The sequence below is a fragment of the Pseudorca crassidens genome, chromosome 11, assembly GCF_039906515.1.
Source record: "Pseudorca crassidens isolate mPseCra1 chromosome 11, mPseCra1.hap1, whole genome shotgun sequence".
NCBI lineage: Eukaryota > Metazoa > Chordata > Mammalia > Artiodactyla > Delphinidae > Pseudorca > Pseudorca crassidens.
Window position 1 is genome coordinate 14,352,818 of NC_090306.1, and position 19,723 is coordinate 14,372,540.

Here is a 19,723-nt window from a genome sequence, read left to right on the forward strand (position 1 = left end):
GCCCGCTTACCGAAAAAAAAAAAAAACTCAGTTACATATATTCCTGGGGTGGTGTGGAATGAGTCTTTTTATTCTCAATGAAATTAAGGATTTCATTTAGCAAACTGGAACAAATTGATTAGTTTCAGCACATTCAGAACAGCTAAGAATTACAATATTATAATCTAATCTGTTATAACTTTTTAGATTTACTTTGAGCAAATAAATAGATTAAGGTGTGTTTCTCTTTTACATAACTTTGCTTTCTTCTTATAAAAATCACAGAACCATGTCAGAGTATAGGAAGGAATATCATCACTTTGAGAGCTCTCACACACAATAATGAAAACATGTTCTGTTAATAAATCATTCATTAAGAGTATCTTGAGTTACTTCAGTTTAGTTTTGGATCTCCTTCAAAGTATTCTTCCTAACACTTTAAAATTAACTTTGGTTGCTATCTTTAATAAATAGTTAACTAAAAATTAATAATAGTAATATATACAAACTTGCATTTGGTTCTAGCCAGTAACTGTACTAGAACAAATGTCCTAGTATGTGAATACTCTATACATATCTTCATTTGAAAGCAATTCCCCAAAGAGCTTACACTAAATAAAGATGTTTATTATTGAAAGAAACATGTAAAAATTATAGCGTATTTCAGCTCCATGCTTTTTTTAAAGCTTTGTGATTGTGCAAGCATCATTAACCAACAGACTTGATGAAAACAGTCACAAAGCTATTGCATGATTTTTTCATGAAGACAAGGCAAATCAGAACAAAATGCAGGTATATAATTTAATTTTATTATACCTAAAACTGTAATAGCCAACATGCATCTATCAAGTTATTTTTGCTTACTCAAGTCTTGTTTACTTCTAAAAGCTAAGAATTATTAATCCCCCTAATTTTGAATTAATTGAGGTTTAAATAGCCTAGTGCTCTATTTATCTTAAACAAGGTAAAGAAATTATTAGCTAAGAATACCTGAATTACATAATATTTCAAATTAGCCAATATCACTTTAATAAGGCTTACATATGCTATTTTAATCTTAGTTCTTGAATATTTTGTATTAGGAAAATCCACAGAATGTTTCTTCTCTGGACATTTGTGTGAAAAATGAAACTTGAAATGGAATAAAATCCATATTTTTGATCTCCTAAGTTGGTGACTATATTACAAATTTTACATAAAATAACTCAAAAAAAATCTCCCTGGAGCTCAGTATATATTTTTGCAAAAGATACAAAGTTCCAGTTTCACTGCTGTGTTTCTTTCTTATTGACCCTTTTTTTTTTTTTTTTTTTTGGTGCCTGTGTTGGGTCTTCATTGCTGCGTGTGGTCTTTCTCTAGTTGCAGCGAGCAGGGGCTACTCATCATTGCGGTCAACGGGCTGCTCATTGTGGTGGCTTCTCTTGTTTTGGAGCACAGGCTCTAGGCACACGGGCTTCAGTAGTTGTAGCACACGGGCTCAGTAGTTGTGGCTCATGGTCTTAGTTGCTCCGTGGCATGTGGGATCTTCCCGGACCAGGAATCAAACCCTTGTCCCCATTAAGCAAGTGGATTCTTAAACACTGCGCCACCGGGGAAGTCCTGACCCTCTGTCTTAATTAACTTCATTTATATAGACTGTTGTTACTTTTCTTTTTTTTTTTTTTTTTGGCTGCGTTAGGTCTTTGTTGCTGCACACGGGCTTTCTCTAGTTGTGGCGAGTGGGGGCTACTCTTTGTTGCGGTGCGTGGCTTCTCATTGCAGTGGCTTCTCTTGTTGCAGAGCTTGGGCTCTAGGTGCCGGGCTTCAGTAGTTGTAGCTCACGGGCTCTAAAGCACAGGCTCAGTAGTTGTGGTGCATGGGCTTAGCTGCTCCGCAGCATGTGAGATCTTCCTGGACCAGGGCTCAAATCCGTGTTCCCTGCACTGGCAGGCGGATTCTTAACCACTGCGCCACCAGGGAAGCCCTACTTTTCTTTTATGCATACATAGCTTAATAGAGGAGGCACTGTAAAATTGGAAGTTGTTATAAAACTTTTCCTCTAGATTAAAAAAAAATCCCTTGCAATATGTTCAATTTCATTTTATTTTTGAATTTATAAAAGTATGTATATTATATACATAAAGGAATACAGCCATATTCAAGTGAAGAAGCACTAGGGATAGTTGCCTTTTTACAGGCTGGAGGGAATTTAAAAAAATGGGGCAAGATCTTTTACGCCCAGTTTTCCCTTGAGTAGTTGCTGTTGGTATCCATTTATGCTCCATCGAAGGCCTCTGTTCAAAACCATGACCCTCCTCAACTAACCACCCCATGGCTGTGAGCTATAGTTTTAGAATTTCCCCTATGCTTGTCTCTCCAAGTCATGAAGTTTAACTTTCTTACTCAAGGTTCCCCTGAAAGCAAAATAACTATAAATGAGAGGAGCACTGGTTGAGGAAAACAACATATCGCTGATATTTATCTATGCTGAGCCAGCAATAAATACCACTTTAAGCATAAAATCCAGGGCATTTCCACTAGTTACAAAGCTCACTGGAACTAAAGATATGGTAGATATCAATATAACATCATAGAAATTTTTAAGTGGCAAATACCAAAGGAATGTGTGGGTGTGCATGTGTGTGTGTTCATGTGTGTGTACATAAATAAGTACCTGAAAAGTACTCTGTGGAGTACTATTGTATTATTAATATTTTAATGTCTTATCGTACTCAGCTTACATTTCTTAGTCAACCAAAGTATTAAAAGTCAGCTTAATTACTGAGTTTTCTTAAAGAAACATTTAATAGCTGTCAGCAATCCTGACTCTCAATATTTGTAAGATAAAATTAAAATACTTTTTTCTACCTATGACTGTAATATTTCACAAAACATCTCTGTGACTACTTCCTATACATCAGAATGGAGAAAATTTAGATCTAGTGATCCTATAAAATAAGAATATGTATTCATCCTGATGAAAGAGTAATGTTGATAAATGTGAGTTTTCAAGGAGTTCTTAGGCTGAATCAGTATTCATAGGTTGGACATTATTTAGGATGTCTTTTTTGCCTGTAGGACAAATTTAAAGTATCTGCACGTGGCTTTTTGGTGTTAATATTATTAATCTCTTAATATATACATATTTCCATGTATAAACTGCTCATGTGATAAACTTTAAAATAATATGAGCTACTTATGAATAGGAAATAGGAGTAATTATGTACAAGGATTCAGCCTTTTGATGTTCATCTTAAATGACAGTTATATTCAGAAAACAGTTCCTAAGATAGCAACAAGCACATAGCTGGAATCAAATATTTGTTGAGAGAATAAATAAATGGATGTGCAGAATTTTTATTTACGAGTATATATGAAGAAAAAACTAAACTTTTGATTGTATCATAGAGATTGAGTTGAAGTTTTTTACATTATTATTAAATAAAACTACTAAGCACCCATATTTGAAATGTTACCAGATTGAGAAAAACACCTGGTTTGTATAATCTGAGATAGAAAATACCAATGTTCACATTATAAGCATAGTAATACCTACTGCGGCCAGTTCTCTTAGTGCTCAAACTCTGCCACATTACCCACCTTAGCAGCAATATTTTTAATATTTTTCAATTCTCCTTCTCTTGATGTGGTAGTCTTTCTTCCCATATTTTTCCAATACCTAGAGTCCTTGAACAGAAATTTAATTTTCCTTATCCCATTTACTAACTAAATTCTACCTACCACCTTTCTTTCTATTCTTTAATGCTTTATTTTCTTTTTCTCTCTTCTCTTTCATTTTCTGTAGATCAACATTGTCTAATAGAAATATAATGTGGGCCACATAACTGAGTTTTCTACTAGCCACATTAAAAAAATAAATAAAAAGGAACAGGTGGAAATAAATTTCAGTGTAATTTTTCTGTTTCTTTTGGCCATGACATCTGGCCTGCGGGATCTTAGTTCCCAGACCAGGGATTGAACCTGCACCCTTGCCAGTGAAAGCACTGAGTCCTAACCACTGGACCGACAGGGAATTCCCTAATGTAATATTTTATTTAGCTCAATATACCAAACACATTATCATTTAACCATGTAATCAGAATTAAAAACATATTGAGATGTTTTCTATTCCTTTTTTATGCTAAGTCTTCAAAATTCAGTGTGTATTTTATGCTTACAGCACATCTTAATTCAGATAGCCACATTGCAAGTGCTCAGTAGCCAAAAGTGTCTAAGAGTTACAATATTGAATAGTGTAGCCCTTGATCATCAAAGACAAATTAATCAAAATGGTGGTCTTGCCAAACAGAGTTATGGTAAAGTGGTGAACAGTAGTTTCCAGCTCTTAGAAAGTGTGAGGGTTATTGGAGGATCTGTAGTCCTTTCAATAACATCAGAGACTTAATCTTAAGGGACCTGGCACAGTAATAGTTTTTGTTATTGCTAACACACACAAAAAGGACTGTTTAGTATTTTAAACATGATATCCCAAAAAAAGATGTACCAAGTACAAATTCTTCTGCAATATGACATAATTCTGTAACATGAATTAGTTTATTCAGAGTAGTCACCTTCATACTGGTAAATTTTTCTGGCATATGAATGTTTTGCTCCACCAAGTAACAGTGGCTGAATGCAAAGTACACATGAAGCTGCTGAGGGCGACAGTAGTATACCAGTGACCAGTGACCATTCACCCAACATGCATTTTTTTTCTCAACTTGGTCTCAGGCGCTGTCTTGAAAATGTTTACTGAAGAATTCTCCACAATTTTTGTACATTTTGCCCTCATCTCTATATTCAGCAGCATCAAAAACCTTTCTTATATCCTCTTCCACCAAGCTAAAGACATTTTTAAAAACCAGGTCTGTTATTTACTATAGTATGTCTTTAAATTTTTGAAATTAGATGTGTCTTTTTGTACTAAGGGGTGTGTGTGTGTGTGTGTGTGTGTGTGTGTGCGCGCGCGCGCGCGCGCACAAGCGCACACACTCTGCTTAGAGACCTGTATTGATTTGAGTGGTCTCTTCCAGCCCTATTTTCCCATGAGATCTTTTATTTTTAGTCCACAATTTGCAGAACACCTCAATCCCCCCTTTTACAAGAAGAAACACGTGCATCACATTATAACAGGAATGCTAGAATCTATAAGTAAACTTCAAGTACGCTATATTTACTCCAAATATTTATGTTCTAATCTCTGGTCTTATTTGGTCGAACCCAATGTCCTTACTTGAAAAATGAGAGAGTTAGACCAGAAAAGCCCTTCCTTTCCAGTTTTTGAGCTCTCTCGTCATGCAAAATTATTCCCATAATTAAAACGATAATTATATATCTTCAGAACTGGATTAATACATTAGACTGAAAATGCAAATACACCCACCAGCCCACCAAAATTCTCATGAAATGACAGGAAAAATATTAATAAAAAACCTTCTGGTAAAACAAGAAAGAGTGATAGCACACAAAGGAAAAAATGACTGCAAACGGATTGTAGAGATCCCAGGTAAATGTCAAAAGATATTTAAAATAGAAGGGACTTGGGACATCTGTTTGACAGCTTTGTAAAAAAATAGACAATTTCCTAAGGAATCATGAATTTCAAAATTAGCTCAAGAAGTATAAATATGAAATACAACAAAGAGCAGTGGGGAGCAGAAAATGAAGTTTTAGGCAAATTGCACCAAACTTTGAGGGAATGGATAATTCTCAATTATATGAACTGTTCCAGGACTGAGAAAAAGGTGTATGCAGTTTACAAGGCTAGTTTAATTGTAATGCCTAAAACAAAGATTAAACACAAAACATTAAGATTATAGGCCAATCTAAATTTTTCTATGTAGAAAAAAGAAACTTTAAAAATTGCAAATTAAATCTACCAGTGGATGCATCTACCCAAGAATGTAAAGATAATTATACTTATACATTGGAAAAATCTACTGATTTTTAATTAATATATTAACATATTCAAGGAAAAAAATGATCTTCTCAATATGATGTATCCAGTAGATGCAGAAAACTCATTAAATAAAATCTGAAGCTTATTCATAATTTAAAAAAATCATTAACAAAACAGACAATAAAAGTATGTACCAGGGACACAGTAAATATCGTATTTGTTCATCATTCTATGCATTCTCTATAAAGTCAAGAAAAAGAGAAGGATGTCTATTTTCATTACTACTATTGAACAGTGTGCCAAGCATCCTAGATATCACATTAGGATAAGAAAGTTAAAGGAAGCAAAAATATTGGAAAGAAATAAAGTTGTCCAGAAACAGATATTTATGAAAATTGTTCATGTGATAAATATAGTAAGTCAGAGATGAAAAGATGTCCTCATTAATTAGGGATGTTCGGGCAAATTGTTATTATGTTGAAAAAATGTCTAAAATTGGAGCTGTATATCCCTCTTTACTCAACAAATGCATTCCAGACAGATCATTAAAAACTACTACTGCTGAATTAAGTGTGGAAGAAACAACTTCAAGAGATTAGAATAATCATAGGAATCTAAACCAATTCTCCATTCAGGTTGTTCCTCAACTTCAAGTATATGTTCCTCATTAAAGAAGCTGGAGCTGGAAATTAAAGATAATTACTTATAGGTTTGGTTTATGACAGAAAGGCACAAAACTGTAATCAACAGACCCTTCATCCTATATCAACAGCTTTCTTTATTCTAGCAACAAAACTTTGCTTATTGACAGGCTATTTAACTATTTTTAGTTTAAAAGTAAAGTATATTAAGATATGTCTTTTTTATAATTCTCATATCTAATAACTTTTTGGATCAACTGATCTACTACTTTTCTCGATTTCATCAGGTAAATTATAAAAGAATCTGGAAAAAATTTGAAATGATTTCTACTTGGGCAATTGTAGCATAATGAAAGAGAACCGAATTAAAGTCATATTAAGCTCTAAGATTTATTTGAGAGTGTGATATAAATAATGATTGAGGTTGCAACGGAAAAGATTTAAGATATGTTTTACTAGAAAAAAATTAGGTAACCAGTAGAAGATTAAAATTAATTATGTCTCCTAAGCCTGTAAAGATAGAGAAAAAAGAGACTCAGGACTCAAATAATACCAAAAAATGAAGGAAAAAAATTTAAAAACAAATATGGTTAATACAACCTATAATAACATAGCAGATGGTATTGCTATGAATGGAGTACTTTAAATTTTCTGATTAGGAAGCAAAGTCTCAGAAAATAAGTTAAAAGAAGTTTATCTAAGGTTAGAGACACAGCTAAAATAAAATTGATCTCATTTTAACATAAATGTATGTGGTTGGCCATTTATGTTAGCCTATAAAAAAAAGTGCAATAAACTCTTGGTAACTTATTTTGGAAAAAGGGAAATAATTTTTAAACCTTTTTGTTTTGCACAATTTAGTACAATTCAAATGTTTTCTCTTAGACTATATTCCTATAATGTAACTTAAAACAAAAAAAGAAAATTTATAGAGGAAATATTCCTTCCAAAGTTACCCAAAATCTGATAATTACCCAGACCCTACCCCTGCCACACACCCACAAATACAGAGTGAGGCAAAGATAAGGGAAGAACTAGGACCTACTTTTAGAAGGGAGTTGAATTGACAGATTTAGCAAATAAAAATATAGAATGTTCAGTTAAATTTGAATTTCAAAAATTCCAATTTTTCTTAGTATAAGTATGGATCGAATATTATACAAAATGTATTTATACTAAAAATTTTTATTCATTGTTATCTGAAATTCATATCTATTGGACATCTATTTTATCTGGTAAGCCTACTAAGGGACATACATACAGGTGGGTAAAATAAGGTAGTTCAGGAAAGCAGTAGCCATATCTGAGGTTGAATTCACTGTACTGGGGTCAAGTCCAGACTTCAACACATTGAAGAAAAGGAAGCTTTGAGAGCAAAGTGGGTCACTGCTCTTCAAGTGGTTCCCAGAATAGGAAGAGGAAAACAGAATTCTAAGTGTGGAAAGAAGAATTAGGGTTGGGGGAAATGAAACGAGAGGAACCTGAGTATACGTGACAGAATATGAGAATGGCCCTTGGAGGAAGGCAGGAATCAATGATTCCAGAAACTCAGGGAATACACTGGCCATGTCTTATGTCTGGACTCACAGTAGAAATAACTCAAGGAACAATATAAGAGCCCTAAGATAGCAATGGAACAGGAATCTAGTTTAGACTAATGGGAGGAATGGGAATAGAAGGGGGAACACATGCTGTGAACACTAACACTCACCAAAATGGATAGGTGTTGGATTTTCTTAAAATAGCAGTTGTCAAAATAACATTTACAGAGAATATAGTAGATATCAACAGAGTAATGCTCTATCTGTCGGACATTGTTAGAAATAGGTGGTCCCAAACATCTAATGGGTTTTCCAGATAAATGAATACATCACCCGAAGGGCCCCAAATTTTTAATGAGTGTTTTTTTTCTCCTGAAATCTTTCATGTATTTAACATAATTCTACATTATGTTATGTGCTACATTAACATAATTCATCCTTTTTAATGACTAAGTCACTATAAATATCAAAATTTAAATCTATAAAGGAGATCATATAATAAAAGCCTTTCATTTAAAAGAAGTGGAATCAGATTGTATTCCAAACACTGTGGTGAATCAGTAATTCATTCTGCTCATCATTTAATTTGTGATTAGGAAATATTTACAGAGAGAGGAAGGAAGGGAGGGAGGGAGGGAGGGAGAGGGAAAATATAATTACACCATTAGAAATTTCTGAAATGTGTAAGGATATTTTTTGTTTAATCTGCTTGTCAAACCTTTGACGTAGACATTAATATCCCAACTCTAAAAAGGAAAATACTGAGTTTCAGACAGTTTAATTGGTCTAAGGTCACAAAGCTAGTAAATCTGTCTCTAAAGCCAATGAGATTTCTACCACATGGCTCTGCTTCCTTAATACAGTGGTCCCCACAAACACTTTGTGACATCACTTAGACCTCCCAGAAGCATGTTGTCCTCAGCTTTGCGATGGCTGGGTGAAAGTAACTTCGAATATGTTAAGTATTCTTTATTATGTCTATTCTAAATGTGTCTAGTCATCTTCTAACGTAATGCATTTGAAAATACGTGTAATATCTTGTCATTTAAAACAATATGAGGAAGGATCTCCCTGGTGGTCCAGTGGGTAGGACTCCGAGCTCCCAATGCAGGGGCCCGGGGTTTGATCCCTGGTCAGGAAACTAGATCCCGCATGCATGCCACAACTAAGAGTCCACATGCTGCAACTAAGAAGTCACATGCTGCCACTAAAGATCCCGCATGCTGCAGTTAAGACCCGGTGCAGCCAAAATACATAAATAATAAATAAATAAATAAAATATTTTAAAAAATATGAGGAGAGATACACGTATATATACATATTAGATAGATGATAGATAGATAGGTAGATAGATAGATAGGTAGTAGATAGATAGGTAGATAGATAGATATAAATAAAACTAGGGATAGATATAAAACTTTTAACCAGACTAAGTTTCAAAAATAAAAGCAAATCAAGTCAGGGAGGAGAACATATACTTGGGGAAATTATAGGAGGAAGTAACTGTATTTTTTTTTTCTCTTTCAGCGATCACTATTTGGGAAGCCACAGAATATTTCAGAAAAATAAATCTGTTATTCAACTTAATCTACAGAAAAATAGGGAATCTCCAGGAAAGTTATCTCGAAAGGTAAGACTTTCTTAGCTTTGGTTTCAATTAGCAAATGTATTACTTTAAGGATAATATTCCCATCCTTACGGATTGTTGCCATTTTGTGATTAAAATATGTTTAATGAATACATATTTATTTGAGTATATTTACTGAAACATAATATTTATCTTTATGTCTGTTAACAATTTGGACTGAAGCAATTACATGAACACACTACTGCAACCTCAGTATGATAAATCTACTAGTCTCTTGAAAAATCATTTATGAGTAACTTATTAATGTTATCTTATTCATACTATCCATGAATCCACCAGGAAATGAATGGAATAGAAAAAGTAAAGGGGAAACCATGGAAGGAAGAAAAATAACACAACTCTTGTTCTATCTGAAGACTACGGTGGTGTCAACACAGTTTAAATCAGGACAGATTAGTATTCATAATATATATAATAAAACTACTTAGAAAGGGATTACTGTGCTTTAATGACAGTTTCATGGTGTTAGATATAAATTTTATTCCCTGTGTGGTGTCTTGAGTTACTTCAAACCCAAATTGCACAGTATGCAGTAAACTTTGATATTTTAGCAGTTTTTATCTGTAGAATCTTCCAATTACCTGCTTTAGGCAAAAATCCCATCACCCTGTCATTTACATCAGATAACAGACTTCCAGTGCATGACTTTTTTTTTCTAGTCTGAGGTGCTTCATCATAAAAAGTGTCAGGTGGTGCATTAGGTTGCAATATATCTATGTGGAACATAACATAATGAGGCCAAAAGAGAGTTGTTTAGAAATGTCTTTTGGAATTGGTACCCAGCTCAGCCAGTGTTGACAGCTCCAGGGCCATGCATCTGAACTCTCCACAAAGAAACATTATAAAGTACAACTAATACCCTCAGTATTAATAAATCTAAGAGTCTTCAAATTGTCCTCAGTGTTGATGAAAAGACTGAAATTATCATGTTTCATTTCAATGGGGGGTGGGAGAGAAAATGTATAATTCAAATTTCTACTCGTTTAGAAGTTGTATATTGTTAAAGAAAAAAGAAACTATCACATTGGTAGTAATTCACAAATCACACATATTTCAGTTTCATGTAAATTAAGGTTTATTCTGAAATGCATATAACTCCACTATTTTGATATAATATGTATCCAGCATATATTTTACATCTGAAACTTAAATATTTCTATCATATTTACTCTTTACAATTCCACGTGTCAAATATTATTAAAAATAAGGACACTAGGGCTTCCCTGGTGGCGCAGTGGTTGAGAGTCCGCCTGCCGATGCAGGGGATGCGGGTTCGTGCCCCAGTCCGGGAAGATCCCACATGCCACGGAGCAGCTGGGCCCGTGAGCCAAGGCCGCTGAGCCTGCCCGTCCGGAGCCCGTGCTCCGCAACGGGAGAGGCCACAACAGTGAGAGGCCCGCGTACAGCAAAAAAAATAAATAAATAAGGACACTAAATCCCAGCGTGCTCATGACTTTCCTCAGGTCACATTCATGGAGCTGGTAAGTAGAGGACCTTGGATTTGAGCCCAGTCAGTGAGTCTTCACATACCTTATGCTACCAATTTATATTACAAAAACACTTAGAACTTATGGGCTACACTCAAAAGTTTTAGATGTGGTTTCAGAGCAATTAGTCAAAATTCTACCCTTATGTTTTTTTGGTGTTGTTTTGTTTTCCACAGCTTTATCCACATACCCCAAAGTCTGGGCCATGATAGGTATTCAATGATAATTAACCACATTAAGTATATATTAGGTGCCAGGCACTGTTATTAGGGCTTTACATGTATTAATTCATAACAGCCCTAAAGCAAAAACAATAGGATGTTAGACTATATGATATTTTAGTCTTTTACTATTAAAAACTGTAAAACTTTATTAATGTTAGTTAAGACACTTAAAATTTCAAAAATTTACTCATGATATTGAAAATATTGAGAAGCATAGACATTGGTGTGTTATGTCAAAATGATGTATATGTTGCAATCTGATGCATCACACTTTTTGTTGTAAACTTTTAATACCCATTGAGTAGATTAGATTATAATTTCAATTGAAAACCTTGTATTTGAAGAAAATAAATAATAATAATAATTGCCTTGTTTTATAAAATATTCTTTCAGGAATAGACATAGTATGCTGATTAATTTAATATAACTGAGAAAGTTTATCAATTTGTGACCCTTCTTCATGGTCTGAATTGCTATATTTAAAATAAATGACCAACGATTTTTTTTCTTTTATATATCTATGGTAAGGGAATGGTGAATGGTCTTCTCTCTTATTATTTAAAATAATGTCAAAATTATCTATGATTTTCATAATTTCAGCTGTAAGCTAAACATTTATGAATAATTAAATTTTCTTTCTAGTAAAACAACATAAAATTGGCTTGATAATATTCTTTTTATATAATATTAGGAATATAATGATAGCTATCATTCTATTAAATTTATTGACACCATCAACTTTCAGTAGATATTTCAGAGTATTCTAATTGTAAAAGGCATTGCAAAGCTCAATTCATCTTAGATGGCTTTTCTATTTTAAACTCACTTCTATTACACTGATATATAGTGATTTAATTCATGTTCCATGAGATTATTCATAAAACACCTTGACAGTCTTTAGAAATCATCCTATATTTCAAAATTTTTAAATTCCTGTCTTGATTAGAAGTGATGTGAATGGCTGACACTTTTTAAAAATTTTTTCTTCCTTTCTCTCAAGTTTGATCAAAAGTATTGCCAACATTGTAGACATTAATCATAAAATTAAGATTTCTTTCTAGTTCAAGGAAACATTCACAAAACATTTACAGCAATAGATTTCTGTATGAAAAAAAAGAAAAAAATACCTTTATGTTTTTCTTAAGACAAAGGTATGGCCCTCACTTTTGGAGAAAAATAAATTGCACAATATATTCCATGGACAACTGCTCAAACTTTCCTCCAACTCTTTGAGATCCTTTAGATAAAATTTTTTTCTTGTTAAGTCACTGTATGACAATGGACAATTCCCCCTCCCCCAAAAGTATCTCTGGAAGCCAAGTAAAGTGGTTTTTAAATGAATATGATTATGCTATTCAGAAAGATTCAAATAAGTCATATTATTTATATGCTGCTTTGGTTTTAACTTCTGAAATAAGGCAAATGCCAAATACTACACTTCAAATCTGACTACCTCTATTCTGGCTCTGGTTTTCACTCTCTATTTTCCCTTCCCTTTCACTGTCCTCTCCATGCCTAAAGTTTTGCTTTCTCTACTGCAGAAAAATTTGTCTTAACCACTATGATACTTTCAGATTTCATCAGCCATTGACTCTAGAGGTAAATTCCTACTGAGTAAGCCTCATGTTTTCAAGCTCCTTAGCATTTCTACAAAGCATTCTTTTTTCATAGCATGCACTCAAGGTATTATAACAATAACCTTATTCTTTCCATGTTACTTAGTTTCCTTCTTCTTTCTCACAATACAACCCAATATAAAAATTAATTTACCTTTGACCTTAAGCCATGTAAAGGTTTTCCTTCTGATGTTTTCTGTCAGAAATTCTAATAGGCAGCTTTAAAAATACATTGTGTGTGTACTGACATACAGGATTACATGCACCCCAGGCATGGAGGGACTCATTCAGCTGTCAAACTTAACGTCACTGTGTGGTGAAAAAGTGCAATTATGATGGAGTATATTTGCATTTTCTGCAGACTTGCATAGGGTTTTCATGGATGCCCATTCCAGAAGAGCTAATCAAGGAGTTATGACGTGAGTGTGTGTGTGTGTGTGTGTGTATGTGTGTGTGCATGCATACATGTGGACCAGAGGACTCATAGTTTAAGATGAGTAGTTCCTGCTCATCTTGGGAGAAAAATACAGTGCCATCTGATAACTCCTGGAACTTACACCTATCAGTAGTTGTCTTTCATCAGCATAATTGAATGTTCATGAGATGGAAGGTTCTCTTATGCTGACGTTTTGGTGGCAAGGTATGGAAAATCTGAAAAAAGGAGGAGTCCATTCTGTGTCTGCCGGCCAATCTGGCAAGCTGTCAAGTCTTATACTGCCACGGATTTGTGGCCTAAATGTAAAGAAAATGTGCACGTATGTGGGAGAACTGGTGTCTGAAAAACTGCCTTCCTGCTGGGAGAAATTAATGTTTGACCTTGGTGATGGCAGGATGTTTTTCAACTATCCTTGGGGTTTATCCTCAACCAAAGCTCAGCTTTCTGTTTGACTTTTGAAAAGAATGCTTATACAGTTGAGGAGAGTCTTATAAGGTCTTTAAAACAAAGTATTAAAATGATAAATGAGAGTTATCAAAAGAGGTGAATAAAATGACAGCAGGAAGTTATGGACCTATTTTTATCCGGTATTCGTTCCTATTCGCTCTATAAATATTAATATATTCTGCTGTCTACAGCATGAAGATGACCACAGTCAGTTTTATCTGAACCAACTTCTAGAAGTTATGCCTATTTGGAAAGTATCCAGGTAAGACATTTTATTCCTGTTCCAAGACTACTTTCTGACTGAGTTCTCAAGTGCCAAATCACAATATTTTTCAGTTGATTGTAATAACTGTCCTTTCACTAGTACTGTGGAAGCTATTGTACTTTTAATAGATATCTCCCTTTGGCAAATTCTGTTATTAATTATCTATTCTTCACAGCTATTCAGATACATCTGAAGAGCTGCTAACACCTTCCAGAACAATCTAACATTCATTTAAAAATATCTCTGCTACCGGTTATTACATTTTCAAGGATTTTTTTCCTCATTCATTTTGTAAATTTGATTGTGCATGTGTCACTAAGCTCTTTGTATAACTGAATTCCCATAGTTTGAAAGTCACCATATCCTGCTTTAAATTCCTTTCTGGAACACCCTGAAAATAATTGGTACATTATAAACAGAGGAGTGTGACTTCAAATTGGAAAACTCAAGTGACAGCAAATGAACATATCCTAATTGAGTCTGATATCTCAACATATGCATGTATTATTTGAAAGAACAAACCTATCAGGAAGCTAACCTGGGAGAAGATATCAGTGCTACAGGCTGCCTTTATCTGGAATTAAAGTTGTTCTGAGTTGAATGAGCAAAAAAGGGAGTGTGGGAGGTATGTCATAAATCTCTAAAGCACAGCCTGATAGAAGAATGGGTTTAAATTGTATTAATAATAGCTATCACTTCCTGGAGTTCTAATACATTTTGTATATATTGTCTCATGTAATTCTCCCCACAACCCCATAACAATACATATTATCTTACTTCAGAATCAAGGAAACTGAAGTTCTGGAAGGGTAAATAACTTGCCTGGGGTCGGCTGCTCAGTTTGTTAGGATTCAAATCAGGGCTGTCTGCAATTTGCAAAGGCCACATTCTTTCATTAAACTATCATATCTTTCCATTTTTTTTCCCTTTTTTGTGTCTTTCTCCCCCCCTCCCCCCCAGTATTCGGTCTCGTACCATAAAATCATAGAATGGGTAAAACTTAAGAGGTCTTTTGATATAATTTAATCCAAATTTTTACTTTATTGCTAATTACATGCATCAGATAGGTCCCCATCAAAATGGCATATTAAACAAAGGCTGTATTCCAAAATAAATTTATAAATCAACAACTACCACAACAACAAATGCAGAGAGAGGCATCAAACCTGACAAATTCTTTAAAAATTGGGGAATCCCTGGGAATCAGAGACCTGTTTTGAACTGTTCTGTGGAGGGCCGTGACTTGTAGGTGGCTGCTACCTAGTATACAGAGAGACAAAAGGAGGCTGTGAGTCCCATAGGATTTATTCGCTCACTTTTCTTTTTTTACTGTATTTTTTTATTGAAGTATAGTTGACAGACATTTTTTCATTCCTTTTCTTCTTTTTGTTGTTCCTCCAATTGGGTAATTTCAAGAAATCTGTCTTTGAGTTTACTGAGTCTTCTGCTTGGTCTAGTCTATCAAATTCTTCAGTTCAGTCATTGTATTCTTTAGCACAAAGATTTCTGTTTGGTTCTTTCTTATGTTTTCTACCTCTTTGTTGAATTTCTCATTCTTTTCTTGTATTGTTATGCTAAGTGCATTAAATTCTTTTTCTGTGTTCTCTTGTGGTCCTCTGAGCATCTTTAGGACAATCATTTTGAATTGTTTGTCAGACAATTCTTGTATCTCCATTTCTTTGGGGTCAGTTGCTGGAAGTTTACTGTATTCTTTTGGTGGTGTCATATTTCCCTGATTCATTGTGATCTTGTAGCCTTGCAAAGCTGTCTGTATACAGGAAGAAGCAGTCACCTCTTCCAGACTTTATGGGCTGGCTTCAGTACGGAAAGACCTTCACCTACAGGCGAGGGCCAACTGGAACGTGCTGTGACCCTGGGCCTAGTGGTGATGGGCACCAAGTGCAGGGCTGTGAGACAACGCCAGGTCGGGGGTGGGGGGTCACGATGTCTCCTCAGCTCAGGTCACTGGGGTCCACAGCATCGACAACCGTGTGGTCCTCGGTAAGCACTGTGGGGGGGATCTGCAGTAGCTGCGAGGGCTGTTGCGATCCTCAGTGGTGCCTCCAGGTCCAGCAGCTAGAGACCAGGGCAGGCAGCAGTTGCTGCTGGAGCTGGTGGTGTACATACTCACAGCTCTGGGCGCCAGCTGCAGGCGCCTGTGGAGTGGCAGGGGCTGGCTGCAGACACTCATATAGTTGGGGGGTGGGGGGCAGTGCCAGTCTCAAGGGTTAGGACTAACTGTGGGTGCACTGGCAGCTGCAGGGATCCTGGCTGTTGGAGTGCAGTTCTGTGGCTGCAGTCTCTCTCCATGGGCACGTGCATGGCAGTAAAAGCCAGTGACGAGAGTCAGGACAAGGGTGTGCAGGTGCACAGCTTGGGGGCTAGCTACAGATGAGCCCAGTGGTGCAGACCAGTGACAGGAGAAAGGGCCACATCTGCCCCAGACACAGCTGTGGGGATCTTGGCTGTCAGTGTGCACTCTCATAGGTGCCAGATCTCACCACAGATGTGCACATGGCAGTGGACGTCAGTGACAGAGGCCAGGCTAGTGGCATGCAGGTGCACAGCTGGAGGGGCTGTTGGAAGGGGTCAGTCATGGGGAATAGACTTGCACCTTGCACTTGAGCAGCCACTGAGGCCTGGGCTAGCTGCAAGTGTGGATCTCAGGGTCTGGCAGGGGCAGTGCAGTGGAGGAAAACAAAACCAATGAAATCTACAGGGGGTCTGTGGCAGCTGTGCTGGCTGTTGGTTTCCTCAGTAGTGAAAGTTACTGAGGCTTTCTGCAGAGCAGCCGACTGGGATCCATGGTAACTCCCACTGCATGGCTGATGCTGGTAGCCACTGCCCTTCTTCCTTGTTCTAGCCACCTTTATCCATCTCAGCTTTGCTGGTCTCTGGGTGAGATGAAAGCAATGCAGGTCCTTCATGCAGTGTCCCACAAGGATGGGGAAGCTGCTCGCTCACCCCACTCCTCTTTTCCAAGAGAGGGGAACTCGTTCTAGCAGGGCATTTCCCTCTTGGCACTGAGCAGTGTTGGCCTGGAGGATGGGTTGATGCAGGCAAAATGAAGCTATTCTCTCTTCCCTCTTTATGGAATTATTCTCAGGGCTTTTTTTTCCCCCACTGTGTTGTTGAAGTTTCTTGGGTGGTTTCCTGAGCTCTCCCCAGAGCTGTTTTTGTCCGTGGATAGCTATCCGTTGATCTTTGTTAGGAGAGAGAGGCCAGGATCTCTTATTGCGCCATCTTGGTGACCCCCAGGACTTTGCTTTCTGAAATACAATATGCTACTCTGCCTGCCTTCCTCAGACCACTTTATGATGTGATGAGACCAAGCACTAGAGCGCACAAGCTTTGATTTCAGTGTCCCTCTTCTCTGACTTGACTTCCTCTTAGAAGTTGGGCAAATCACATACCTTCATTGGTTCCTAGGAGTTTTCTATAAAATAGATATAATACCTAATAGAAAGGTGCTGAAGCAGGTGAATTCTTGAGGGTTTTTTCTTTTTAAATTTTAGGATGAGGTTTTATATTAAACTCCTCCAATAGCCAAAATCTTTCACAGTTCCTTTCCAACTCCTCCATGGACTTTTACATATTCTATGCATCTTGTCTAACTAAAGTGGTAACTGAATAAAGACTGAGAAGGCAGCTACTGTAAAATATATTGGTGTGTTTTTAACACTGTGCTTTGTGTTGTATGACTGATTATTCAATTCAATTCAGGAGTTTTCAGGACAAACAGGAAGGGAAAGTTAATAACATTTGGGAAAATAATTTTAAACAGTGAAGCCAAAAGAATCTCTGCTCAACTCACGTCTATTCCACCTAAGTATAGATAAAGCTGAAGCATTAAGAGAAGCTTAGAGACAAAAGCAAAAATACCAGAAAACCCAGAGGTTTGGTGTCAAAGACAACACCATCTATGATAAGTATATGTCATTAATTCTAAAAGCAATTCTCTGAAAAGTTTTGCATATTTCTCAATTTATTTGTCATTATCTGCTTATGAATCCCTTTGCAACTTATATTTTAAATTAAGAGTAGTTTGATATAATGAACAGTCTTTCAGAGGTTTGGTTAAGTTGTCATGGATTTCTCTGGAGTTCTAAAGTTTTCAAATACGTTTGTAGTCTATCAAGTTATACCAAGTTTATAAGGTATCCATCTGAAATGACATTTAAAAGTATGTCAACAGTAATCCTTTTTAAACCATGTTTGCTATAGAAACATGGACAAAGCAGAACTTGTGATAAATGTGCTAAAGTTAATATAAGTTTTCCTACCCAACTTTAAACAAAGTTCTTTTTTTCTTTCCAGACAATGTGTCTCAACAGTAATCAAAAAATATGACTCCCACCTGAAATACCTATTGAAAACCCAGGTATTAACTTTTGTTACTTCTTTAATTAATTCAATAAGATTTTATTAATTTTCTACTCTTTTTTCTAAAGCTTTGCAAGTTTCTGGAGATACAAAAATGAATAAAGCAGGGGGTCTACACTTGAGTGACTTTCATTCTATCATGGCAAAACAGACAAGTAAACAGATGTGTGTAATAAAGTGTCATAGGTACTATGAAAGACCTATGTGTATACAGGACACACAAAATAGGGTTATCAATTTTCCTTCTTTGATCTGAGTATTGAAAAATAACTAAGCCAGCCAGAGAAAGAGCATGGTAAGGAAAGTGGGAAGTAGGGATAACTTTAAGCATACAACAACATGAACAGAGCAGGTAGCAAACAGCCTGGTGTGATTAGGAAACTGTATGTACTTTGGAATGGCTAAAATTAGGGCTCAAGGTGACAGCCTGGAAAAAGACCAGATGAAAGGGACAAGCAGGAACCAAGTTACTAGGGTCTTAAGGACATTTTATGGACAATTTAATGATTTTCTAATTTATCAGATGATGACATAGAGCCATTATGCAGGGCACTAGAATGACAGATGGGTGACTGTAGTACATTTCATTAACCCAAAGAAATGAGGAGGGCATGAACAAAAGCTCTACTATAGGGTAGGACAGGAGGAGACAGATTCATAACAGGTGAAAATCTGTAATTTACATGATTTGGTGAAAAACTGTGAACAATGAAAGAACACAGTGTTTAGAATACCTCCAGATTCCTGGCTGCTGACTGACTGCATGGAGATGTCAATTAACTAAAACAGTGAAGATAGGAGAAGCTAGCTTGGCAGGGAACATAATGGATTCAGTCCAAGACTACTGAGATTTGGCCACCTATTGGGCATCCAAGTTGTAGTCACCATTAAGCAGATCATTTCTTATAGCTTGTTCTTCCAGGGAAGGATCAGTCTTCCACAGATAAAACATTGTATGATTACAGAAAATGAGGTAAGAGAATGTGTTGAAAACAAGACTCCTTTTTCCATTAAATAAAATAACTCTTGATATATATAAAAGGATACAGATCTTAAGTAACTACTCCTAATATTAAAAGACAGTAAAGTGTTCTGAAAATAAATTATATTTCTTGATGTAGATACCAAACTCATACATGAATTCCACATAAATATGTAAAGATATGGTGATGACAAAT

At 35.8% G+C, this 19,723-nt stretch overlaps 1 protein-coding gene across 4 annotated transcripts in view; it reads left to right on the forward strand.

The window, feature by feature from the left end:
- PIK3C2G (phosphatidylinositol-4-phosphate 3-kinase catalytic subunit type 2 gamma) overlaps positions 1–19,723 on the forward strand; it is a 328,047-nt gene that overhangs the window by 22,868 nt on the left and 285,456 nt on the right. For all 4 annotated transcript variants that reach the window (XM_067695808.1, XM_067695810.1, XM_067695811.1 and 1 more), the window contains exons 5-7: positions 9,567–9,669; positions 14,089–14,159; positions 18,480–18,543. In XM_067695808.1, coding sequence (XP_067551909.1) covers positions 9,567–9,669; positions 14,089–14,159; positions 18,480–18,543 — 238 coding nt within the window. The remainder of the gene's footprint in view (positions 1–9,566; positions 9,670–14,088; positions 14,160–18,479; positions 18,544–19,723) is intronic.